Source organism: Tachyglossus aculeatus, chromosome 17 (assembly GCF_015852505.1).
Source record: "Tachyglossus aculeatus isolate mTacAcu1 chromosome 17, mTacAcu1.pri, whole genome shotgun sequence".
NCBI classification, from domain to species: Eukaryota; Metazoa; Chordata; class Mammalia; order Monotremata; family Tachyglossidae; genus Tachyglossus; species Tachyglossus aculeatus.
The window spans coordinates 18,848,607-18,875,923 of NC_052082.1; the positions used below are offsets into that span (position 1 = coordinate 18,848,607).

Consider the following 27,317-nt stretch of genomic DNA (forward strand, 5'->3'; position numbering starts at 1 on the left):
TGAATGAATGGGGAGGAGGGGAACCACGCCCTCTTCGGAGATGGAAGATACCACCTTCCTGCTTGGAGGGGGGACGAGCAGCCACGTTGACGGGGGGAGAAGAAACCATTTTTTCGGAGGGAGGGAAGGAGCAACCACTTTTTATAGGGGGAAGAAACCATTTTTCGGAGGGGAGGGAGGAGAAGCCATTTCTCGGGGGGAGAGAAGGAGCAACCGCCGTCTCTATATGTTGCCAACTTGTACTTCCCAAGCGCTTAGTACAGTGCTCTAGCACACAGTAAGCGCTCAGTAAATACGATTGATTGATTGATTAAGGGGAGGAAGAAACCATTTTTCCGAGGGGAGGAAGGAGAATGCCATGTGGCTTCATTTTCCAGTTTCAGCTTCTGACCAGCTGGGGCGATCCATACTACATCGGTCTAAAGGGGCTGGAGTTGTACGACGAACATGGAGAAAAAATTCCTTTGTCTGAAAACAGTATCCTTGATGTCCTGCCCTCCTTGAATTCCCCTTCCCTTCTCCTTGTCGATCTGTGGAAATTCGGGAGGAGCGAGTAGCGCGCCGCGTATGTCTAGGAGAAATCTGTTTACCGAAAAAACCCACTGGCCGTGCCTGCCTGGGGCACACCTAAAAGCTGTTTGTTAAAATGTCACACTATCTGTGAGTATCGTAACTGTCGTAATGATACCGCACAGGCTAGTCAGCCGACAGGAGGGTTTGATAACAGGAATCCAGGGAAATCTTTAAACTGCCAGGTTGAGCCGGCACGAACTGTATTTTTTCCAGGAGGCCTTCCTCATATGTACTGCTTGATTGCCTCAGGAGACGGTCTGATTACAATCAATCAGTCGTATTTCACTCCCTGGAGGGTCTACCTCCAAGTCATTCAGCCGGTCTTGTCCCTAGGACGGCCCTGGACACTATCTTAGGGAGGGGAAGGGGGGCAAGACTGCGGTTAGAAGCATCCAACGTGCAAGTGCAGCCTGACGGGTGGATGCATTCGTGTTCAGATTCGCATGGTGAGTTCTGAGGCAGAACAACTAGGCCTAGGGTCCATGAATAGGGTCCACTCCTGTATATATGTATATATGGTTGTACATGTTTATTACTCTATTTATTTATTTATTTTACTTGTACCTATCTATCCTATTTATTTTATTTTGTTGGTATGTTTGGTTTTGTTCTCTGTCTCCCCCTTTTAGACTGTGAGCCCGCTGTTGGGTAGGGACTGTCTCTATGTGTTGCCAATTTGTACTTCCCAAGCGCTTACTATGTGTTGCCAATTTGTACTTCCCAAGCGCTTAGTACAGTGCTCTGCACATAGTAAGCGCTCAATAAATACGATTGATGACGATGATGAGAAGCCCTTTCTCGGGGGGAGAGGAGCAACCACTTCTAAAGGGGAGGAAGAAACCATTTTTCGGAGTGGGGGGAGGAGAAACTCTCTCTCGGAGGGAGGGAAGGAGCAACCACTTCGGGGGGGGAGAAACCATTTTTCGGAAGGGGGGAGGAGAAGCCATTTTTCGGAGGGAGGGAAGGAGCAACCGCTTCTTAAGGCGGAGGGGGGAAGAAACCATTTTTCGGAGGGGGGGAAGAGAAGCCATTTTTCAGAGGGAGGGAAGGAGCAACCGCTTCTTAAGGCGGAGGGGGGAAGAAACCATTTTTCGGAGGGGGGGAAGAGAAGCCAGTTTTCAGAGGGAGGGAAGGAGCAACCGCTTCTTAAGGCGGAGGGGGGAAGAAACCATTTTCCGGTGGGGGGAGGGAAGGAGCAACCCCTTCTTAAGGCTGGGGGGGGAGAAACCATTTTTCGGAGGGGGGAGGGAAGGAGGAACCCCTTCTTAAGGCGGGGGGGAGGAACCATTTTTCGGAGGGAGGGAGCAACCACTTTTTAAGGCGGGGGGAAGAAACCATTTTTCGGAGGGGGGGAGGAGGAAACCTGTCTCGGAGAGTGGAAGGGAGGGAGCAACCAGTTCTTAAAGCGCGGGGGGGGGGGGGGAGGGAAGAGACCATTTTTGGGAGGGGGGAGAAGAAGCGGCGGCGAGGCTGGCCTTCCGAGTGAGTGCCCGGTGGGGGAGGGAGGGAGGGAGTGCGGGGGGGCCAGCGTTCCCCTCCGCCCCGCAGGGAGGGCCGGGCACGGCAGGTCGGTGCACCCCCCACCCCGGGCCGGGATATATGTCGGGAGCAGGGCACCGAGCGGAGGGGGGGACGGGCGGGGTCCCGCCTCAGTTTCCCCATCCGGCGGGGTCGGGCCAAGGAGGGTGAGCGCGCCTGTCCCGAGCCCCCGGACGCCAACCCGCCACCGGCCCTTCTGCCCGCTGCTCCGCCCGCGGCCCCTGCCCGCACCTCCTCCCCCCGAGCCCTCGCCCCCGACCCCCCGGTCCCTGCAACCTCTTCCCCTGACAGACACCTCTCCCCCTGCCCCCTGCCCCCTGCCACCTCTCCCCCTGCCCCCTGGCACCTCACCTCCTGCCCCCTGACACCCCTCCCCCTTGCCCCCTGGCACCTCTCCCCTTGCCCCCTGCCACCTCTCCCCCTGCCCCCGGTACTTCTCCCCCTGCCACCTCTCCCCTTACCCCCTAGTACTTCTCCTCCCCCTGCCCCCTCTCCCCCTGGTACTTCTCCCCTTGCCCCCTGGTACTTCTCCCCCTGCCCCCTGGTACCTCTCCCCCTGGCACCTCTCCCCCTGCCCCCTAGTACTTCTCCTCCCCCTGCCCCCTCTCCCCCTGGTACTTCTCCCCTTGCCCCCTGGTACTTCTCCCCCTGCCCCCTAGTACTTCTCCTCCCCCTGCCCCCTCTCCCCCTGGTACTTCTCCCCCTGCCCCCTGGTACCTCTCCCCCTGGCACCTCTCCCCCTGCCCCTGGCACCTCTCCCCTTTCCCCCTGGTACTTCTCCTCCCCCTGCCCCCTCTCCCCCTGCCCCCTGGTACTTCTCCCCCTGTCCCCTGGTACTTCTCCCCCTGCCCCTGGCACCTCTCCCCCTGCCCCCTGGTACTTCTCCTCCCCCTGTCCCCTCTCCCCCTTGCCCCCTGGTACTTCTCCCCTTGCCCCCTGGTACTTCTCCCCCTTGCCCCCTGGCACCTCTCCCCCTGGCACCTCTCCCCCTGCCCCCTGGCACCTCTCCCCCTGGCACCTCTCCCCCTGCCCCCTGGCACCTCTCCCCCTGGCACCTCTCCCCTGCCCCCTGCCCCCTCACCTCTTGCCCCTGGCAGCTCACCTCTTGCCCCTGGCAGCTCACCTCTTGCCCCTGGCACCTCACCTCCTGCCCCCTGACACCTCTCCCCCTACCACCTCACCCCCTGACACCTGCAACCTCTCCCCCTGACATCTCTCCCCTTGACCCCCGGCACCTTGCCCCCTACCACCTCACCCCCTCTCCTCCTGGTACTTCTCCCCTTGCCCCCTGACACCTCTCCCCCAGCACCTCACCTCCTGCCCCCTGACCCCCCTACCCACTGGCACCTCGCCCCCTGTCCCCTGGCACCTCTCCCCCCAACCTCTTGGCACCTCGCCCCCTGTCCCCTGGCACTTCACCCCCTGCCATCTCGTCCCCGGCCCCACCCTCCTGCCCACTAGCCCTGGCCCCTCTCTCCCTGCCCCGTGGCACCTGGCTCCCCAGGGGCGGGGGAGATCCGAGGTGGCATCCTCAAGCAGGGCACTAACCCCGGAGCCGGCCCGGGCCAGAGGGCTGGCACCAGGGTCGGTGCTTCAGTGGGCCCCAGCAGCCCCACCTGGGCATCGTGCCTCCCCCGGGGGCGGACGCGGGCCCAACCAGTTCTTGCCGCTGAAGAAGTGAGGTCCACGGAGCTGTCTTGGGTCTTCCAATCAATCAGTCAATCAATCGGTGGTATTTATTGAGCACTTACCCTGTGCAGAGCGCTGTACCGGGCACTTGGGAGGGTTGGGTTGGTAGACACGTTCCCCGCCCGCAACGAGTTTACAGTCTAGAGGGAAAGACAGACATGCCATCCACTTTACCCTCATCCATCATAGTGACTGGAATACCCACCGGGTGCGGAGCACTGGGCTAAGCGCTGGGGCGTGTTTGCCAAAAGTAGAGACGCGGCCCCCTCCCTTTGAATGATAATGAAGGTATTTGTTAAGCGCTTACCATGTGCTCAGCACTGTTTTAAACGCTGGAGAATTGGCAATCAAAGCTGGGGAACAGATATGTGTGTAGATATTATATATACATATATATGTATATGTGTGTATATTCTATATGCATATATATGTATATATACACATATATATGTATGTGTGTGTATATATATATATGTATATATATATGCAATGGGTATTGGAGGAAAGCAGATACAGCTAGCAAATAAAAGCAGATAAGAATAAAAAAAAAGTCTAATAGGTGTTGAAGGTGGCCATTTGGCTAACCTGATCAGTGAGAAGAGAATCCAGGAGAGCTTCCGGGAGGAGGCTGTTTTTAGGGCTTTTTGAAGGCGGAAAGGGTTTGGAGGGGGAGGGTAGTCTATGGAAGGGAGGGCTGCCTGTAGGAGGTTGGAGATGGGAGGGTTGGGGGGGCGTGGCTCAGTGGAAAGAGCCCGGGCTTTGGAATCAGAGGTCATGGGTTCGAATCCCGGCTCCACCGCAAGTCTGCTGTGTGACCTTGGGCAAGTCACTTAACTTCTCTGAGCCTGTTACCTCATCTGTAAAAATGGGGATTAAGACTGTGAGCCCCACGTGGGACGACTTGATCGCATTGTAACCCCCCCCCCAGCGCTTAGAACAGTGCTTTGCACATAGTAAGCGCTTAACAAATGCCATCATCATTAAGGTGGAGGGAGGTTAGCTCCGCAAGAGTGAAGTGTGACCTAGGTTGGAATGGTAAGAAGGAAAGATGACCTCTGCCCTCTCGCCCCCTCCATTCCACGCCGCTGTCCTGATCATCTCGGCACGTTGTTAATGATAATTTCCTTCCTCCCTCCCATCTGACAGACCACCACCACACTCGGCACGTTGTTAATGATAATTTCCTTCCTCCTTCCTATCTGACAGACCACCACCACCACACTCGTCCCACCTTCTAAACCCTACCAAAATCACACCTCCTCCAAGAGGCTTTCCCTGATTAGGCCCTTGTTTCCCCTACCTGCACGCTCTCCTCTGTGTTGCCTATATAATCAGATCTGAACCCCGTAAACACTTATGTATCCTTACGCTCTGTCATTTCCTATAGCCTTACTTTATTCTAATGTCTCCCTCCCCCTCTAGACTGTAAGCTTTTGTATTTTACTCTCCCAAGTGCTTGGACGGTGCTCTGCACACAGTAAGCACTCAGTAAATACCATAGATCGATTGATTTGTTCTCCATCCTGTTGGGCTGCTCTTTTATTCACCCAAGTCACTGCTCTCCTCCAGGAAAAGATCCTTTGACCTGGAGAATATCGGATTTGGGATACCGTACCGCTCCTGGGTTGGATACTGACGGTCTGCATCTTTTCTGTCAAGTGATAATTGAAGTCCTTGAGGTCTCCTCCAGGAAAAGATCCTTTGACCTGGAGAATATCGGATTTGGGATACCGTACCGCTCCTGGGTTGGATACTGACGGTCTGCATCTTTTCTGTCAAGTGATAATTGAAGTCCTTGAGGTCTCCTCCAGGAAAAGATCCTTTGACCTGGAGAATATCGGATTTGGGATACCGTACCGCTCCTGGGTACTTACGGTCTGCATCTTTTCTGTCAAGTGATAATTGAAGTCCTTGAGGTCTCCTCCAGGAAAAGATCCTTTGACCTGGAGAATATCGGATTTGGGATACACCGCTCCTGGGTTGGATACTTACGGTCTGCAAGTGATAATTGAAGTCCTTGAGGTGATCTGCCTTGCCCTGTGGACCTCATCTTGAATTAGGTAAACTACCGGACGCTAGTCTTTAATTCAGGCAATATATTTCTTCTCTGAAAAGGAAGCTCGTTTCTCTTAATTTTAAGAAAAAAAACCCCTCGGCTCTCTTGTTACATGAAATTTGTGTTGTCATTAGAACAAAAATTCAGGTTGTACTGTTCACTGGTTCCCAGTTCCACGTGAGCACAGGCAGTTTCTGTAGTTATGTGGCCCACAGAGCTCAAGGCAGGCTTGCGTTGTCACAAGAGTGTTCCCTAATTCCCTAACGGCAGGTTAGCCAACATGTAGAGCGACAACACTTCTTTCTGGAGAATTGCGTATAAGGTACTTTTAGTCTAGAAAGTGAGGCTCCAAGCTCAGAGCATAAACAGAAGGAAAGAAGGTGAAACCCCCTTCCATCCCCTTGTTGTTGAATAAGCCTGGTTGAGGGACTGGTTACCTCTCCTCCCCCCACACGCGCTCACAATTTTTTTTTATTTTCAGGAGTTTGATTTGCGGTTCACAGATTTTGGAGAATGCACTGAGCTGGCGAAATTGGATCTTTTCAGGGGAAACCTGGCGAATTCTTCCTGGAGACATCAAGTCTGGCCATTCCTTTCGATGCCTAACGTTGTCGAAGCCGAGAGGACAGATGGTTCTCACCGTGGGGAGAACAGGCCTGATAAAAACTCTCCAGAAGAGGCACGTCAAGATGCCGGAAAATCTTTCTGCAGCCCAAGCGCTTCGGCTATGTCGTTGGGTGCTGGAGGAGGCGGGCATTATCCGTGGAGCTGCCCTGTGACGCACACCCGGGAAAAGATCTACGCCATTTGTTCCGACTACGCCTTTCTCAATCAGGCTGCTTCCCTTCATAAAACTCCCAGCTCTCCTCTTTCTCCTTGCCTCCAGGAAAACTCTGCCTTAACCGTTGGAAATCACTCCCCTAGGTACATCGCCGTCCCACCCAGTTCATCTGAGATCATCTACAGTGAAGACACGAGCTTGGAGAGTTTATCTAGTAGCCTAGGGAAGCTGCCGCTTGCGTGGGAAATTGACAAATCCGAGTTTAATGGCATAACCTCAAATTTGAAAAGCAGAGCAGGTAAGGAACTCCCAAGACCCCGGCGTATGAAAGTAGTTAAAGAAAAAGGTCTGAAGCTGGGTTTGGAGATGCTAAATGAATAGCTTCCACACATGGAGCAGCGTGGCTCAGTGGAAAGAGCCCGGGCTTTGGAGTCAGAGTTCACGGGTTCAAATCCCAGCTCTGCCAGTTGTCAGCTGTGTGACTTTGGGCAAGTCACTTAACTTCTCTGTGCCTCAGTCACCTCGTCTGTAAAATGGGGGTTAGGACTGTGAGCCCCGCGTGCGACAACCTGATCACCTTGTAACCTCCGCAGCACTTAGAACATTGCTTTGCACATAGTAAGCACGTAATAAATGCCATCATTATTATTATTATTACGGAATCTATTAGATCATTAATGTCACCTTTGGAATGAGAGCCCCTGAAGGGCCATATGCTGGCTTGAGAGAAGGGGTAGGAATAATAATCATCATCATCATCATCACCGTGGTATTTGTTGAGAGCTGCCAAGCGTTGTAGTAGGTCCTGGGGTAGATGCAACACAGTCAGAGAGGACACAGTCCTTGTCCCACATGGGCTCCCAGTCTAAGAGGGAGGAAGAACAGGAATTTAATTTCCATGTTATAAATCCATGTTATCACTGCAGCGTGGCTCAGTGGAAAGAGCACGGGCTTGGGAGTCAGAGGTCATGGGTTCGAATTCCGGCTCCACCACTTATCGGCTGTGTGACTTTGGGCAAGTCACTTAACTTGTCTGTGCCTCAGTTACCTCATCTGTAAAATGGGGATTAAGATTGTGAGCCCCCCATGGGACAACCTGATCACCTTGTAACCTTCCCAGTGCTTAGAACAGTGCTTTGCACATAGTAAGCGCTTAATAAATGCCATTATTATTATTATTAAATGAGGAAACTGAGGCCCAGGGAATTTAATTGACTTGCGCAAGGTCACACAGCTAGGATTAAAATTCAGGTCCCTCGATTCTGAAGCCCGAGCTTTTTCTACTAGGCCGCCCTGCTTTTTCCTGGGTGAGTAGGGGAGTGGGTGGGCTGTGTCCTTTATCTCTCTTCACCCCCTTCCCCCTTATCCTGGACCTATTCAGGCCTGCCCAGGTTGGCTCTCCCTCCCTCTCCCTGACTCTTCCTGCAGCCTATGGATGATGCTTTGAGGGTCCCTGTTCTACAAAGCGCACGCTGTTCTCGTCACTGTTTTGATTAGCTTTCAGAAGCAGGCTGTTCTGCCCAGTTTAATTAGTCGCCTTCAAAAAGGGGAGGCTGTAAAGCTTGTCTGAAAACTCAAGGGCTACGTATTCTGGCACTCTCTCCTCCTTCTAAACCTGAAATATTACAAGACCTCTGTGCCTCTTCCTGTCCTCACAGACACTATAAAAAGGGTCTAATGATCCGGACACAAACGACGATTAGTAAAGAGGAGGAGGAAACTGTCTGCTTGTCTTTGCCAGAGCTTTGCTCGCTTCAGGTTGGGTATAGAGAGAGGACGAGGCTCTGCAGACAGTAAGCGCTTAAGAAATACCACTGATTGAGCAGTTGACAGGATATGAGCCTATGTAGAGAGATTGGATCTTTGCTATTTTCACCAAGTCGGCAGGAAGTAAGACCTTGCTTGGTAGGAAGGTTATCTCGTTTTTAAAGCTTTTCTATCCTGTGTTGTAGAAATACAGGGATGTCTTGATTTGAGGGAAATATACTGTTTTCCTAGGGGACAAAAAAATGACGGCCTGCTTTATTTGCCCCCCTCCCCGCCCCTGCATTCCGTTTACACTAGGGAGGTAAATTGTTTCAAGTTCCTCAGGGCCATTTTTTTACTTGTACACTTCCAAGCCCTAGTTTAGCCCCTTGCATATAGTAGGCGCTCAATAAATATAGTTGGTGATGCTGAAGAGATTGGGTTCAAATCCTGGCTCTTCTGTTGCCTGCTGTTTGACCTTGGATAAGTCACTTCACTTCTCTTGACTGAGATTTCCTCATCTGTGAAATGGGGATTCAATACCTGGTCTCGCTCACCCCCTTAGACTGTGAGCCCCGTGTGGGACAGTGACCCATCCCTGTCAATCTGATTGTAGTGTATTTAGCCTAGTGCTTAGTGCAGAGTAAGTGCTTAACATGCCACAGCTATTATTATGATGATGGTGAACATTCGTGGGACAATATTATTTACTCTGAGAGAGAGTTTCTATTTCTTGTAGAACCAGGGACAAATGCTGTTCATTTTTGCTGTTCATTTGAACTTGTTGCCATGATAATGCTCTTTGAGAGACTAAATAATCAACTTTTTGTGTTTTCAGCCAACATGAAGAAACAAGTTTCCAAAAAAAAGACCTTGGATAAAAAGGGCAAGCACCATCGGGAGTATCCTCAGTATACTACTCTTGAAGACATTAAACAACGGAAAGTGTTAGACCTCAGAAGATGGTACTGTGGTATCGTAATGGGTTTTTGAGCCTTCTGAGCAGACACTGGGGCTCGCAGATTCTTGCAACTGGTTAGAGCCGGTGGGTTTTAGTCAGTCAGTCGTATTTATTGAGCTCTTACTGTGTGCAGAACACTGCCCTTGGGAGAGTACAATAAAACAGAACGTTCCCTGCCCCTGACGAGGTTAATATGTTTGGGGAGCACTGTGGGAAGGTGATCCTGCTCTACCCAAGCCACCCATGGACGGTCTTTTCCCCGGGGTGTAAGAAGGAAGGAGAGAAACCAAACAGAAAGTAGAATATTGGGAGGAAGAAGCCCATAGCCTTGGGTGAGCAGACTTGGAGAAATCTGGCAATTTATTGAGCACCTACTGTGTGCAGGGCACTCTGCTAAACGGTTGGGAGAGCACAATTGATGTAAGACACAATCTTAAATGGAAAGAGGTCTGTGATGGTTTGCAGATAGGAGGAAGAAGCCGTAAGTAGCGGTTATGACTCGATGTATACAAAAGTGCAAAAAGAGGTTGTGAGGGCGAAAGTGCTGAGGTGTATTTGGGAGGAGGTAACCTGAGAAGAAAAATAATGGGGAAAACTTCCTGGTGGGCTATCAAAAGGGCTCTGAAGATGGGGAGAATTGAGGTCTGGTGGATTTGAAGGGGCAGGGAGGAAGGGCATGAACCAGTGGTTGGCGGTGGGAAAGTTGAAAATGAGATATAGTTTGAAGGTGAGTGTGAGGTGCGGTGTAATAGGAAAAGAGAGTGGATAGATTAGAGGGAAAGAGGCGATGGAGTGCCTTAAAGCCAGTGGTCAGAAGTTTGACGTGAAGATGAGTGAATCATTCCTGAAGATTTCTGAGAGACTTGGACAGGACGATGTTTTAGGTAGATGATCCGAGCGGACTAGGGAGACCAGTGAGGAGGCCGATACTGTAGTGAAGCTGAGTTCGGTTGACTGCCTGGATCAGGTTAATGGCCGTTTGGATGGAGATGAAGAGGAAAATCAAGGAAACGTTGCGAGTGGAAAAACTGGCAGGATTTAGCAACAGACTGAACGTAAAGGTTGAGATAAAATGAGGAATGAAGAATAATGCCAAGGTTACACCTTCAGAGACGGGAGGGGTGGTATTGTCAATCGTCATGGCAATTTAGCGGGCAGAGAGGGCTTGGGAGAGAACCTGAGGAGTTCTCTTCGTAACGTATTGAGCTTGAGGGGCCACTGTTCTTATAGGCAAGAGGAAATGTGAGAATGCCCATGGGGAAAGAGGCAGGGCATGAAAATCAAAAAGGAAGAGGAGTAGGGGCTAAAAACAAACAGCCTTAGGTGCAGAGAGATGAGAGACTGAAAGGGAATGGCAAAGGGGAGAACCAAAAGCACTGCTTCAGAAAAAACAAGGTTACATGGTATTTTCGGGGGTGATCCTCATTGTTCAAAGTGGCTGAGAGGTCAAGGAGGATGAACATAGACTAGAGAACATCAGATTTTGGCAAGAGGTAGTCATTGGTCATTTCGGAGAGTGCAGTTTCAGTGGCCCGGAGGAGGTGAAATTTGACTGTAGAAGGAGTCAGAGACAAGTGGAATGACTAGGGAGTAGGTGAATATAATCTCTTTGAGGTGTGTAGACAGGAATAGAAGCAAGGAAATGGGGTGATAGTTGGAGTGGGCAGAGGGATCTAGCGAAGGCTTTTTTATATGGTGGAGAATTGGGCATGTTGAAGGAAGAGAGAAAGGAGCCATCGAGGACTGAGAGAAGCTTGTTAAAGGGCAGGGAATGTCTTCCAACTCTGTACTCTCCCAAGCATGTAGTACAGTGCTCTGCACACAGTAAATCTTCAATAAATACGATTGATAATGATGAACGAAGATGTAATTCCACCCAATCAACAATTCAGTAAGTTCTACTGTAGATTCTGCTGTTGGTCCAGTGGAAAGAGCACTGCTCCAGGAATCAGAAAACCTGGGTTCTTGTCTCAGTGCTGCCTGCAGTTTGGCTAGTGAGGGTGAAGATTATATTTCTCAACGTGCTGCACCCTTTCCCATCCCTTTGCTTATTACACTCAGTTTCTCGGTATCCTTTGTTATGTTGTTTATGTTTAGTCTTTGCAATGCCTGGAGTTGTCTCTCTTCCCTCCTTTTCTCTTATTTTATATGAAGATTTTTGTCAGAGCGATGCTTCTTTCGTAATACCACTCATTATGTAACCCTCAAGCAATTTTAAATAGATATTTTCTGCTTCACTTAGATATTTTGGTTTTTTCCTGTGGTTTCTGTAAAGTACAAACTCCCTGTGGACAGGGAACGTATCTACCAAATCTGCCATGTTGTGCTCTCCCAAGTGCTTCGTACAGTGCTCTGCGCACAGTAAGTGCTCAGTAGATATGATTGGAGTAAACCGGTCCAGAATTTTCATGCATTAGCCTGAATAAGAATAATAATGATAATAATTTTAGTATTTGCTAAGCGCTTACTATTTGCCGAGCTCTGTACTGAGTACTAGGGTAGATAAAGGATAATCAGGTCACACATGCAGGAGGGAGAACAGGTATTGAATCTTTTACAGGTGAGGCAACTGAGGCTCAGAGAAGTTAAATGACTTCCCCAAGGGCACACAGCAGTAAGTGGAAGAGGCGGGATTAGAACCCAGGTCCTCCGGCTCCCGGGACTGTGCTCTTTCCACTTAGGCTACGCTCCTGCTTCTCTGAATCGTCAGGATCTGGCCCTTTTATTCTGTGACTCATTAAAGAGGGGGTTGTAGTTTTTGCCCAATAGTACAATTGTGAATCGTATCGGAAACATTAAGCTGATTTCCTTTAGGTGAGACATTTTCACTGAGAAGCCGTACCGACTTTGGTTTTGAGGTGAATCAAATGAGCCTCGAAGGGTGTCTGTAACCCGTGAAGAAAAGCCCATACTGTCTTCTCAGGTACTGCATCAGCCGGCCACAATATAAGACGTCCTGTGGTATCTCCTCTTTAGTATCCTGTTGGAACTTCTTGTACAGCACGACGGGAGCAGGAAAGTAAGTTCATTAATGAAGAGTGGATCTGTACCCGTTCTTGCCCCGTACTGGTTCTCCAGCTTTTCTCATCCTGGAAGCTTCCTGAGGGTTCTTGTGTGTTGTCCCACTTCCCTGAAAAAAAAGGCTTGGCATGGTCTCCGTGCCAAGAAAGTGTAACAAAGCACAGGAAAAATGGAGTTTGGACTAAGGTGAAAACGGAGTGATGAGAGCGAGGAGCCAGTGGTGATGTCTGGCAAAAGAGAGCGGTGGGTGATGAAATCATCATCATCAATCATCAATTGTATTTATTGAGCGCTTACTATGTGCAGAGCACTGTACTAAGCGCTTGGGAGGTACAAATTGGCAACATACAGAGACAGTCCCTACCCAACAGTGGTCTCACAGTCTGAAAGGGGGGGACAGAGAAGAAAAGCAAACATACTAACAAAATAAAATAAATAGAATAGATATGTACAAGCAAAATAAATAGAGTAATAAATATGTACAAACATATATACAGGTGGAATGGGAGGAATCTGAGGTATTTAGCCGTGCTCTCAATCAATCATTCATAGTTATCGATCACTTAACATACAGACTTGTTCTGAACTCCTCTGGACCCTCTGCTCCGCTCAAGGACATCTTCAGGCCCTCAATGGAGAAACTCTCTAAGGCAATTCCCTAAGCTCTCAGACTTGTGTTGAATCTATAGTCCTGTTTTGTTTTGTTTTTTTTTTTTTAAAAAAAAAGGGTGTGATTGGACATTTTTTTCCTTTGGCTTAAAAAAACTGAGTTGTGAATGATATTATGCGCTTTAGTGTATGGGATGGCTAATTTGATAACCGGAGGAGTTGATTGTCTTTTCTTTTTCTTCTGCAGCCTCCCACCTGTTACTCAGGAAGAAGCTCTGCATATTTTGGGATTTCAACCCCCATTTGAGGACATTAGATTTGGCCCTTTTACTGGAAATACAACATTAATGAGGTATGAAGCACCATGTAGGACGAAAGGATTATACCTACTAAATAAATTAGATCTTTATTCATAAAATGCCAAAGTAATAGTGTCCTGTGTAACATTGATAGTGACAGAGACTGATGCTGTGGCCAGTTTATGAACCTTATAGATAAGTGGTTCTTAAGGAGAAATGCTAGATTTTTGGCTAAAACTTTGGCTGAAAAAAAGCCTTCTCACAGAGTGGAGTTTCTGAAAATGAACTTTCTTGTTATTTTCAGATGGTTTAGACAAATTAATGACCACTTCCATGTGAAAGGTTGTTCTTATGTTCTCTATAAGCCTCACGGGAAGAATAAAACAGCAGGAGAAACTGGTAAGTCATTTTAAAGTATCAGCATGGGTGATCAGCGTCTCCTGATTAAAACATTGAATAGGTGATGCGAACATGAAAACATTGTCTAGAAATTGTCCGGCTTTACAATTGTAGAACTAAGTGCAAATTTGTCAACGAGTCCTTCTAGTTTTCACCTCTCTTCAAATAGCATATGGTATCCTGTGGAGTTTTTTGAGGCTTTAATTAGCTGCATTTCAAATATTTTGAGATCATGTGAATTGGGCATTCATAATACTGCTATACAAATAATCTTTTATCTGCTTTCCCAGAAGTGAAAGAATGCCAATTCGCTTAATTTTATTAGTTGTGAAAGTGATGCATTAGATTGTTTATATGATGGGGCCAGTTGCGATACGCCTGTCTCCTGGCCTTTAAGGTGTAGTCTGTTTTTCTGAGATCATGGGATGGGCCATGGTAATATGAGCTTCTTATTTGCTAGGACATTCCGAATAACGTACTGCGTCCTTCACTTTGAATCTAAAATGAGTCCTATGAAGTATAGATCTACTATTACTTCTGTACTACTAATGTCTGAAGTCTAGTGGAACATATCCTCTAGGCTTTCACCCTGTAGTACTAAAAGACAGTTGCTCATCTGTAGTCGCATCCTTGCTATTTTTGCAATTTATTTCATCTCAGTGGTCAGTGAAAGCTGAACTGTTAAGGAGTGTGGCCTAATGAGAGGAGCACGGGCTTGGAAGTCCTAATCTTGGATCCTCCACTTGTCTGCTCTGTGACCGTGGGCAAGTCACTTAACTTCACTCTGCCTCAGTTTTTACATCTGTAAAGTGGAGATTAAGATCGGGAGTCCCACGTGGGACATGGACCGTGCCCAACCTGATGAGCTTGTATTTACCCCAGAACTTAATTCAGTGCTTGGCACACAGTAAGTGCTTAGCAAATACCATTACAAAAATAAACAAAAAAACGCTAATGAAATGTTGGTCCAAGAAAACTGAGCCCAATGGACCAACGTCCTCTTTGGAAAAATTGGACCAAGAGGGATAGCATCTGTGGAACTTGATGGGGTATATTTATTTCCCATTTGGTGATGCCGCATCCTTCATTATAGTATTCACTAAGTGCTTAGCATGTGCCTGGCATTGTGCCTGATGAGCAAGACCTAATTAACGGACATTGAGATCTTTGGAATGAAACCTTGCCGTTCCAATCCCTTCGAGGGAGGAGAGAGCTTTAATATCGTTGACTGATGAACGGTTTTTTTTTTTCCCCTGGAGGATTACTGATGCTTTCCAGATGAATTATCCTCTAATGCAGAGGTGAAAGGAAAAAAAAAATTCTTCCCAGGACCCAGCTGGGTTGGTGGGGAGCACCGCTCTTCGTGGAGAGGAAGTGGTAGCGGAAGGCCCGGAATCATCCCCACAGGCCCTAGGTTGGGTGATGATGGTGTTGTGGTTTGCCCTGGACCCGGTGAGGACACTGGCAGCCCCACAGATCCCCAAGCCAGTGGCAACGTCCTGTTTCTCCAGCCCTTTTGGGCAATGGGGACCCCTTCACCCCCCAGGACTGCGGAGGGGCTGTGGCATCCACCCCCTCCCCCGGCTATCTTGTGCTCACCAGAAGCTGCACTCTCCCCTCCCCATTTTTCGTTTGTACAGGGGACTCTCAGCAAGATCACAGACTACCCACCGCCCCCGCAAACCCCAGGTCCTACTCCTGGATTAGACGTTCCGGCCCCTTTCCCGAGCCGCAGCCCTGAAAGAAAAATTAAAAAAAAAAAGCGTCCGTTTTGAAATGATTTATCTCGGAACAATTGTTCTGGTAATCGTTTTTACCAGAACTGTGCTCTGGGTGGTTCCAGGTGCACCTGTATATGTGTTTGTACGTATTTTTGTACATATCTATTTTATTTTGTTAGTATGTTTGGTTTTGTTCTCTGTCTCCCCCTTTTAGACTGTGAGCCCACTGTTGGGTAGGGACTGTCTCTATATGTTGCCAACTTGTACTTCCCAAGCGCTTACTACAGTGCTCTGCACACAGTAAGCGCTCAATAACTGCGATTGATTGATTGATTGATTGATTCCAGCTTCCTTTCACCACTGGCGTAATGTAGCCTGGCTACTGCGTGTGCTCTTTCTGAAATTTCCTCGCCGCGTGGTTTAGGGCCGGTGCCTAGAATTGCCTGGATGGAAATTAGGAACGGGAGCCTGCCCCATGTTGTATGAACTCACCACCTCAAACCCATATGGGTTCTGTATTCCCAAATTACTGTCCTGGATGGACTAAGCAAAATGATTTGGCCTATTTAATCTTGCAGTTTCCGTTAGCGTGGGATCGTGGCTCAGTGGAAGGAGCACCGGCTTGGGAGCCAGAGGTCATGGGTTCTAATCCCCACTCTGCCACTTTTAAACTGTGTGACTTTGGACGAGTCACTTAATAATAATAATAATAATGATGGCATCTGTTAAGCGCTTACTATGTGCAGAGCACTGTTCTAAGCGCTGGGGGGGGGTACAAGGTGATCAAGTTGTCCCACGTGGGGCTCACAGTCTTAGTCCCCATTTTACAGATGAGGTAACTGAGGCTCAGAGAAGTTAAGTGACTTTCCCAAGGTCACACAGCAGACGTGTGGTGGAGTTGGGATTCGAACATATGACCTCTGACTCCAAAGCCCGTGCTCTTTCCCTGTGCCTCAGGTACCTCATCTGTAAAATGGGGATTAAGACTGAGCCCCACGTGGGACAACCTGATCACCTTGTATCCCCTCCAGCGCTTAGAATAGTGCTTCGCACATAGTAAGCACTTAACAAATGCTGCTATTATTATTATTTTTCAATTATTTGAGGCCAAAATTCTAGGGCAATTTTTCACAACCTCTATTTCTTGCTCTCTGCAGGGTGGCTTTAAATGACTACAGAGTGAAAACTTTTTGACAGATGTAGTATTCTTCTTTGGAATTCATTTGATAATATCTCTTCCTACTCCCCACTGCATTTTCTTAGGAAATTTCTGGTTCTGAATAATCCTAAAAAATACCTGCTTTAGCTCCTATTCTCTCTTGTTTCCAGCACCATTTCCAGTTAAGGTAGAGGGTGACCAATACCCCTTCTATGATGTTTTTGTTTCCAAGGCAGGTGAACTCAAATGTGTTCTCAGTTTAAACTCTGTTATTCGGTGACTTTCCATTGCCTTTTTGAAAAAAAAAAAGTTGTATTTATTAAGGGCTTACTCTGTCATGCACTCTTTTAAGCACTGAGATAAAGTTCATCAGGCTGGATATCTTAGTACATGCTTAACACGTGTCAAGGACTGTTCTAAGTGCTGGGGAAGCTACAGAATAATCAGTCCTCCAACATGGGGCCGACAGTCAGGTATTAAATCCCTTATTACAGTTGAGCCAACTGAGTCACAGAGAAGTGAGGTGATTACCTCAAGATCACCCAGCAGGCAACCGTCAGAGCTGGGATGAGAAACCATCATCATCATCATCAATCGTATTTATTGAGCGCTTACTATGTGCAGAGCACTGTACTAAGCGCTTGGGAAGTACAAATTGGCAACATATAGAGGCAGTCCCTACCCAACAGTGGGCTCACAGTCTAAAAGGGGGAGACAGAGAACAAAACCAAACATACTAACAAAATAAAATAAATAGAATAGATATGTACAAGTAAAATAAATAAATAAATAGAGTAATAAATATGTACAAACATATATACATATATACAGGTGCTGTGGGGAAGGGAAGGAGGTAAGATGGGGGGGATGGAGAGGGGGACGAGGTCTGAACCCGTGAACTTCCCGGTTCATGCTCTATCCACTAGGCCATGCTGCTCCCTTATATACTGGATCTTTTCCCAAGAAATACTCCGAGTGAAAAATAATCCCTCCTGAGTTTCTTTCTGTGTACATTGTGCACACAGTAGTGTCGTTCTATTTTAGGGATGCTCAATTTTAGACTAAAACAGCCCAGAAAAGAACATACTGTGAATGTTTTACATAACGGGAGCCCAGACTGTCGGGCAAAGAGAAGGTTACCGTGCCGATTTAAAGGCTACAAGTCAAGGCTTCATGTCAATCAATCAATCAATCAATTGTATTTATTGAGCGCTTACTGTGTGCCGAGCACTGTACTAAGCGCTTGGGAAGTACCAGCTGGCAACATATAGAGACAGTCCCTACCAAACAGTGGGCTCACAGTCTAGAAGGGGAAGACGGAGAACAAAACCAAACATACTAACAAAATAAAATAAATAGAATAGATAGGTACAAGTAAAATAAATAGATTTAATAGATGATAAATAAATAAATAAATGTCGCCGTGGCTCCATGAACCATGCCTCTCTTCCGCCATTTCAGGAAGCCGCAGGTCCACGAGGCGGCCTTTGGGCTCGACTCTGACTTGGGAAGCTTGTCATCTGCTTCTGCTGCTAACATTTTGGACTTTAGTGGATTGTTTTTTCATGAATAATTTAACTTCTGATCGATGCTCGGTGAACCGGTCTCTCGAATGGCTCCAATCTACACGCGGTCCCAAGCAGTGATTAGTTTGTCATAGAAATGGGCCCTCTTCTTAATTCTTACGAGAGTTGTGGCGTAAGGGAGAAAGAGAGGCAGGGGGCTGCCAGCTGTCCGCAGCCTCATGAAAGCGGATATCACCAGAGGTAGGGAAGGTTCACTCCGCTCCCATCTCCATTAGGTCATTTTAAGATCTCATTTGGCCTGAGTGTCTATGTTTTTGGAAACTTTCTCCGAGTTACTGTGGTGTCCCTGGGTCTTGAGTCACAGAGGTGCCTAGGATACTTGATAGGAGTCATTAGAGCCTCCAAGCGAGGTACAGAGTACATTATTCAAGATGTCCTGGCCAGCCAGGAGGCTCATGTAGCAATTGATTGGGTCACTATTTTCCAGGCTCTTGATTAAAACACACACCCATGGTTACCGAAATTGACTCCAATAGCTAAAACTGTAAATGAATGTCCAGAAATTCCTTGCCCTTTCTTTCTTTAAGGGTTCTCAACTGCACACCAAGTTTGAGAAGTACCGTGACCTAGTGGAAAGAGCACAGACTTGGGAGTCAGGTGATCTGGGTTCTAATTCTGACTCTGCCACTTAATAATAATAATAATAATGGCATTTGTTAAGCGCTTACTACGTTCTAAGTGCTGGAGCACTGTTCTAAGCACTTGTCTGCTGGGGGACCTTGGACAATTCCCTTAACTTCTTTAGGCCTTAGCTACCTCATCTGTAAAATGGAGATGAAGACTGTGAGCCCCAAGTGGGACAACCTGATTGTGTGCTCTACGTGGGACAGGGACTCTGTCCAGCACGAATATCTAGTGCCCAGTACAGTGCTTGGCACATAGCACTTGACAAATACAAATAGAGAAGCAACATGGCTCAGTGGAAAGAGCACGGTTTTTGGAGTCAGAGGTCATGGGTTCAAATCCCGGCTCCTCCAGTTGGCAGCTGTATGACTTTGGGAAACTCACTTAACTTCTCTGGGCCTCAGTTACCTCATCTGTAAAATGGGAATTAAGACTGTGAGCCCCATGTGGGACAACCTGATTGCCTTGTAACCTCCCCAGCGCTTAGAACAGTGCTTTGCACGTAGTAAGCCCTTAATAAATGCCATAAAAAAATACCTTAATAAAGTGTAACTATCTATGTCATTGGGACCCTTGGTTAACCCTTCCTGCACAATCTGAGAATTCATTAGGAACATTCAGATATGTAATTTTCTTGCAGCTGCAGGGGCTTTGTCCAAGTTAACGCATGGATTGAAAGACGAGTCACTGGCTTTCATTTATCATTGTCAGAATCATTATTTTTGCCCAATCGGATTTGAAGCAACCCCTCTTAAAGCTAACAAAGCGTACAGGTAAGCCCCCAAATTATTTTTTGTGAATCCTGTATCAGACTAAATAAGCGTTTTCCTAAAGGCCATCTGCTTTGCACAGATGTCAGTTTAGTCTCGTAGCATTTGTGAGTGTTCTGGTTTCTGGTGACAGTAGGAAAGGACAGAATCCTGCCCTGTGGTTCTTCCTTGCCCCCGTTGAGACACAGTGCTAAAAAGCAAGCCCTAGAGAGAACCCCATCCAGTTGCGGGTGTATTTTACGGTTCAGATATGCTTTCAAAAATTATTGGAAGAAAATGGTCGTTAAAGGATAATGTTAGGGAGGAATCCCAGAGTGCCTCGAGACCCGCGATTCCAATCTGGGTTGTCTTGGCAGGCTCCCGGGAGGGGCATTACTCCAGGCTTGCTTGTAGTAGATCATCAAACCTGAAAGACCTCATCAGGCGGGGGGGTTGGGGGCAGAGGTGGGGCAAAACCACCACGGATGGGAGAGCGGGCCCCTCGAGCTGAGTTGTTTCTGGAGAGGTGGGTAAGCCGCCCCTACCCTCCAGCCCAAAGCCGGTCCATTCCCCCTGCGTGCTCCAACCCTTAGCCTGTCAATCACCCCTGCTTCTGCAACGCTGGCCATCACCATGGTCAATTTCTTTGTGTCTTTGTGTCTGCCAAGGCAGTAGGTGATATTTATTCCGCCCCGTAGTGAGTGTTTGGAATATATAGTAGGAGGATAAGGTAGAGTAGTGGAACTCCCTTCCCGTTTCAGGATGCATTTAGGCTTTGAGGTGCTGCACGTGAGCACCTCTGACGCCGCTGACGGGCCCTTTTCTATGGTAAGGGTCTGTTGGGGCAATTATTGTTGGTTTCATGTGCTAGAGAAGCTCTCCCTCCCAGGCAGTTGGATGGCGTTATTAAGAAGGCAAAGGCAGCCTTGTTTGCCTGGCATTTCCCTGCCCCTCAACTCCGTGTGCCGTGGTCACTCTGCCCCCCGTCACTGGCCAACTTTATATGTTGTGATTTTCTTGCAGCTGCAGGGGCAGCTCTAGATGTTGCCAACTTGTACTTCCCAAGCGCTTAGTACAGTGCTCTGCACACAGTAAGCGCTCAGTAAATACGAATGAATGAATGAATGAACTGGCGCTGCCGCTTTTTGTCCCTCGTGGTAACAGGATAGCCGTCTTGGGCCGTGCCCCCTCCGCCCCTCCCTGGAGAGCTGCCCCCGCGTTGGAGGTGAGGGAAATGTCAGGAACTTGATCTAGCAGTGTCCAGACTATGCCAGAGGAGTGGGAGATAGTTAGGGCTAACAGTGGCAGTCGGTCTCCTTTGACTCCTGAAGCCTTACGGTGGCAGTTGGGGGCCAGTGGGGAGGGAGGGGAGCAAGCCGAGAGACATAAGAGTTGAATTTCCATCCTTTGAACCTCCTCCCCTCCAGATCAGTGGGGTCTGCCCCTGCTGATGACGGGAAGGGGGTGGGGGGTGTGTGCCCACAGACCGCTGCATTTCTTCTAGGTGTCTTAACCCCCTCATAAGGGTCTTTTCACTCCTTCCACTGGCCCTGACTCAAGACACACCACCTCCAGAGAGCCGGGGAGAGCCAGTTGCTGAATGCTGTTGGGTCGTCTTAATCAATGGTCCATTAGTTTCTACAGCCAAGAATGGGTTTTTAGTGATGGTGAATGGGCGTGGAGTCCTAAGCTAGTGAAAGTAGGGCCTTTTAGAGTCTTGGTGGGAGAGTCAAGTGCGTGGGTGGGTGGGAAAAACAAAAACAGCTTCATTTCGCGTGACACTTATTTTGGGGAGATTGATTCGTAGGAGCTTCCTCTACATGTGAAATGTGCATTCTCCCTTTTACATCCTACGCTAAGCATCCAAGCCGTGATGAGCATAGTTTAAAAGGAGGAGGAATTCTCTCTTGGACTCTCCCTCCCACTTGAACTGTAAAGCGCTTAGAAGAGTGCTCAGCACTTAGAACAGGGCTATGCACATAGTGCTTAACAAATGCCATCATTATTATTAAAGCCCAATGTGGGACAGGGAACATGACCGAACTGATTATTTTATATGTGCCCCAGCACTTAGTACGATGCTTGGCATACAATAAGCACTTACGAAATATTATTATTGTTGTTCCCACGGACTCATCAACCACATTCTCCTCCTTGTTGAGTGTCCCCCCAGGCCGAATGGTGATGAATCCTGCCGAGCTATACCTCCCAATCCCCCTTGTCACCCTGACCCCTAGAGTGTGCGGTTTCTCTAGTATCTTCCAACTCAGCTATGCTGGAAATGTTTCCCGTTTTCAGTGGATGTTCTACTGCAGGGCCTGTATGTCTCTGAACTGTGTGCTGTGATCACCGGGTGTGCGTTTTGTATTCAGCAGGAGTCACCTCTTGCAGCAAGAAGTAGAATACTGGATCTTAATTGGAGAACCAAGTAGAAAGCACCCCGCCATTCACTGTAAAAAGTACGTGAACCGTTTGAATCTTTAATGGTGAGAGAGCTCTCGGCCTCTGGTACGCACGAGAAAACACACTGGGCCATTTAGCGGGTTGGTCATCTGAACTTGTCTGGCTTTGGTTTTGTTCTCTGTCTCCCCCCTTTTAGACTGTGAGCCCACTGTTGGGTAGGGACTGTCTCTGTATGTTGCCAATTTATACTTCCCAAGCGCTTAGTACAGTGCCCTGCACATAGTAAGCGCTCAATAAATACGATCGACGATGATGATAGAAGGCTGAGTGTTTAGGGAATCCAGCTGGGGGCTGGGAGTTTTAGCCAGGCCTGGGAATTGGGAAGTATTTTTGGTAAAGCTCATCCCTCTTAAAGTTTCCGTCATACTTTGACATACAGCCGGTGTCATAGGTGTATTAACCTTCACTCTGGCTCGTCCGCATTGGTGTCCTTGGCACGGGGATATGGTGCTTGTCCCCAGTTGTTTGAGAGAAGGAACAGGGTCTTGGGAGCGCAGAGCTTGGTGACGACGAGAGAGCGGCTTGGGTCAAGGAATGTGTGGCAGCACTGTCTGGGAAGACCGCTGTTTCTAGGACTCTCCATCCCACCAGGGCTCGGGGCAGGGCAATGGAGGGTTGTGACAGTATTCCCTTCGGCCCAGTAGTGGTGGCGGGAAAACCCTCAGAGGCTGGGGACCCAGCTAAGCAAACTGGTTAATGCTTTTGTGCTAGCTCCGGTTGGTCGGAGGAAAGAGAACAGACAGGGAATGAGGCCTGCCGGAATGCCTGAAAGATCACCGGTTTTCCTCCATCCCTGTCCCATCTTTGTTGCTGTTGAATGATCCCTCGAGCCACGTGAGCCCCCGGAGCTGTAAACGTCCCCCACTGATCCCGTCTTCCTCAGCCTCCTCTGCAAAGGTCCAGTAAGGCAGGCTCTTGTTGCCGATGCCTGCCCCTTGGACCGGGGAGGGTCTTCAACCAGTGGGTTGCTTGGTTCGGACTGTGTGAATCACCGAGGCTCACAGCTGTTGCCTTGAGAAGCAGCGTGGCTCGGTGGAAAGAGCCCGGGCTTTGGAGTCAGAGTTCATGGGTTCAAATCCCGGCTCCGCCAGCTGTCAGCTGTGTGACTTTGGGCAAGTCACTTAACTTCTCTGGGCCTCAGTTGCCTCGTCTGTAAAATGGGGATTAACACTGTGAGCCCCACGGGGGGCAACCTGATCACCTTGTAAATTCCCCAGCGCTTAGAACGGTGCTCTGCACATAGTAAGCGCTTAATAAATGCCATTATTATTATTATTATAGAGAGTAAGAGGACTAGTGGGACAGGTTCTCTGCAGGGTGAGAAAAATCAAAAAGCAGTGTGGGGATCACTCCTATATTTCAACACGAGCAAGCCCAAAGGCCAACGTGATCTCAGTATCTTCCGAGCCCACGTTGATTATTTGCGCCTGTATCGATATAATGGATCCTTGGTGTTTGTAATCGTAGGTAATGGCAAAGGGGGCAATTTTTAAGAAGATAAAATGTAAATGTGTTTCCTAGTAGGCCTGAAATGCGGACCACCCATAAGGCTGGGTCGTGAGATTACTCATCAGGTGAACCGTTTCCCTGTGCAGCAAGTGACATTTCTCTGATCGTGTCTTCAATTTCCTCCTTAAATTTCCGTAGATGGGCAGATATCGTTACTGACTTAAACACTCAAAATCCGGAATACCTTGATATTCGGCACCTAGAGAGGGGACTGCAGTATCGAAAAACGAAGAAGGTAAGATCATCTAGTTGGCAGATAATTCCTTGACAAGTTTTCAGCTAAGCACCGGAGGCAGATAGTTGCAGGATCATTGATGCTTGAAGCTCTCGGTGAATATTGGAGTTATTTCAGCCATTTAGTTGCTCCATGTTGGTCCAGTCTAATCCTTTCTCACCCTTCTGTCCGATTTGGGACTGAAGGTCATGAACCCCTTAAATTCTAAGTGAATTTGCCCCCAAACAACATTTTGTTCATTGTACTGGGCGTCTCTTCACTTATTATTATTATTTTTTTTTAAATAATTTACACAAGATAGATGGTGCATCCTCATGAGGGAGGGAATAGCCTAATCAATAATCAGTAGTACTTACTAAGCACTTAGTGTAGAGCACTGTGCTAAGCACTTGGGAGAGTATTATAGAATTAGCAGAATTATTAAAGCTGGGTTCTAATCCTAACTCTGCTACTTGCTGCTGTGGGACGTGAGTAAGTCACTTGACTTTACTCTGTGTCTGTTTCCTCATCTGTAAAATGGGGATTATTCTGCCTCACCCTGGTCTGATTGTGTTGTATTTTTTTGGCATTTATTAAGCACTTACTATGTGCAAAGCACTGTTCTAAGCGCTGGGGAGGTTACGAGGTGATCGGGTTGTCCCACGGGGGGCTCACGGTCTTAATCCCCATTTTACAGATGACGTGACTGAGGCACAGAGAAGTGAAGTGACTTGCCCAAAGTTACACAGCTGACAATTGGCGGAGCCGGGATTTGAACCCATGACCTCTGACTCCAAAGCCCGGGCTCTTTCCACGGAGCCACGCTGCTTCTCCGTATTTATCGCAGTGCTTAACACAGTGCTTGGAACATGGTGGGCAGGCAATGTATCTGCCAATTCAGTTGTATTATAAGCACTTAGTACAGTTCTGTGCGTGGAGTGCTCAATAAATACCACTGATAAATGGTGTTTGCTAAGCGCTTCATCATTAAGTATTATTATTAGTAGTATTATTATATGATCTCGCCCCCAAAGACCTTCAGTCTCTTATTTTCTAGTTATTCGTATTTGAGCTTTCCGGGTTTTTTTAAAGGAAAGCTTCCAGCCTCTGGAGAAAGAAGGTCTGTGGTCAAGAAAACCGTAACGAGGCCTTCATTTTTCTTTATTGCTTGTGCACGTAGCTTGGGCTGCTCCCCTCTGCCATAACCAAATGTTGTCTCGTCATCAGATTGGAGGCAATCTGCACTGTATCCTAGCCTTCCAGAGACTAAGCTGGCAGAGATTTGGCCCCTGGAACTTCCCCTTTGGAAACATTCGTCCGGAACCGCAACCTCAGACAAACGTCCAGGGAATCGCTAAATCCGAGAGCGAAGACAACATCTCCAAGAAGCAGCGCGGGCGCTTGGGCCGGTCCCTCAGTGCAAGTTTCCATCAGGATTCGATTGGGAAGAAGATATCCAGCATCAATGAAAGAAGGAACAGCGGCTACCAGGGTTATCATGATTACGATGGGAACGACTAACTGTTCACCCTGGCTCAGTTGGTGTCCTTAGACTCGTGGTAGGGCATAGGCTGTTGTAATAAGCCTGTATTACAGAAGAGTAGAACAGGTAGCGCCAACCACCGTCTCATAGTCCTTCAGCTTGCGTAGAGTGGTGGTTGGGTGAGTTAAAATGTGTGGAATAACAGATAAGCACAGATTGTACCTTTGTAATTAAACAAAAGTCGGGATGAAAATTCATTTTGGGGGGAATACAAACACGAAACAGTGGATGCTAGGGTCCAAATGAGTCGAATACTAAGTACACAATGTAATCGATATGTAACATTCAACAGAGCATGAGGAGATTAGTGGAGATTATTCCACCGAGGTATCAAGGTGTAGTTTTGTTTTCCGCTCGTAAAAAGTGATGAGGCGTCCAAATTTGAAGACTAACCGAATCCCCAAATGGTTAAACGCCCACTTAAATTGACTTATTGAGTCAGGTTCTCCTTATGGGTCAGCACCTCTCTAAAGCTACCACCACTTTTGACCTTTTTTGGTCACTTTTGTTGGATGGCAAAAAGCAACGAAACAAATGACTGCCTTATGTAGGGTTGCGAGGGCTTCACTTCTTGGATTTGCTTCACTTCTTGGGTTTGCTTGATCCGAGACCTGAGCTAGGTGACTGAGGATTTGGAAAACACTAACTAGGACGGTCTTAAACCAGGCCTAGGTTTTTCGGGATGGGGAAGATCTGGAGAAGGGAAAAAAGGGACTGTGGGTCGAGGGAGAGTGGTTTCAGGGGCAGGAGAGTGGCCGAAGCCCAGCTTGTTAACATTGAGTGGGAGTGTGGAAGGAGGCTAGATGATCTGTTGTGATATTACACTAGGATCTCCAGCTCTAAAGGGACGTAGGTGGGTAAGAGTAATATTAAAGGCACTTAGGATTCAACTGTTCTGTCTTTGTTATACAGTGGAATTTAACCAGCTACCTCTTTCGAGCAGCAAATTTCACTTAACTGTTCAAGCAAGCCTTGGAAGAGAAAGAGGGGGTTCCCACAAGAACCAGGTGAGCTGCTGGATATTTTCCCTCCACTGCCAATTTGATGATGGTGATTCGTTCCTGCCTTTCACTTATTGCACAAGAGGGTTTTGAAGGTACCCCTTAATTAATGGCACTGGTCCTCTGTGCTGGAGATGCTGGTGGTATCTTTGTAATGTATCTCTAGGAGAGTATTCAGCCTTTCTATTATCAGATATGCTTAGAGTTCTCTATTGGATTCTTTAGCCATTTACCCCCCCCCCCCCCCCCCCCCCCGTATTTAGCCTTTGATTTACCATTCTTGATATTTGACCGGGGTCCGGTCATTTTCCTGAAATGTAGACTTGACGTGGAACAGGAAGAGGTTGTTGTAGGTTACTGCTTTTAACCAAAACTGGAACTTTTGGAAAATTTTGTTCATCGAATAAAACCTTTTTTTCTACTTTTGGACATTTGAATGTTTGAATTTTTTTTTTTTTCTGTACTAGAGGATTAATCTTTCCAGTTCAAGGTGACATATGAGGTGTAGACTGTGACCCCTTTTAGACTGTGAGCCCACTGTTGGGTAGGGACTGTCTCTCTATGTTGCCGACTTGTACTTCCCAAGCGCTTAGTACAATGCTCTGCACACAGTAAGCGCTCAATAAATACGATTGATTGATTGATTTAAACCCCTCCCCTCAACTACGTCCGGAGCAGACTGTGAGCCCGTTGTTGGGTAGAGACCGTCTTTATATGTTGCCGACTTGTACTTCCCAAGCGCTTACTACAGTGCTCAGCACACAGTAAGTGCTCAATAAATACGATTGATTGATTGATTGATTTAAACGCCTCCCCTCAACTACGTCCGGAGCAGACTGTGAGCCCGTTGTTGGGTAGGGACCGTCTTTATATGTTGCTGACTTGTACTTCCCAAGCGCTTAGTACAGTGCTCAGCACACAGTAAGCGCTCAATAAATACGACCGAATGAATAGGAGGGTTTTTTTAACATTAGAGGCACCAAGTTAGATAGTAGCCCATGATTTTCCTAAAGAGTTAAACGTGCTCACAGCTGCCATTTCAAAATATCTAGCTCTGATTGAGAAAGATCCCCCT

The 27,317-nt window shown here is 47.8% G+C and overlaps 1 protein-coding gene across 7 annotated transcripts; it reads left to right on the forward strand.

Moving 5' to 3' along the window:
- Window positions 1-299: 299 nt before the first annotated feature.
- Window positions 300-26,483, forward strand: BIVM (basic, immunoglobulin-like variable motif containing). Of its 7 annotated transcripts, none has more exons than XM_038759238.1 (11): window positions 300-1,019; window positions 5,371-5,861; window positions 6,339-6,936; window positions 9,223-9,349; window positions 12,269-12,364; window positions 13,223-13,327; window positions 13,579-13,673; window positions 19,404-19,536; window positions 21,885-21,971; window positions 23,623-23,719; window positions 24,926-26,483. In XM_038759238.1, exons 3-11 carry the CDS (start codon window positions 6,456-6,458, stop codon window positions 25,217-25,219), a joined length of 1,515 nt encoding a protein of 504 aa, XP_038615166.1. In that variant the 5' UTR covers window positions 300-1,019; window positions 5,371-5,861; window positions 6,339-6,455; the 3' UTR covers window positions 25,220-26,483. The 7 variants fall into 7 exon arrangements, with proteins under 7 accessions (XP_038615166.1, XP_038615167.1, XP_038615168.1 ...); XM_038759239.1 differs by having other exon boundaries at window positions 5,461-5,861; XM_038759240.1 differs by having other exon boundaries at window positions 300-660.
- Window positions 26,484-27,317: the final 834 nt, after the last annotated feature.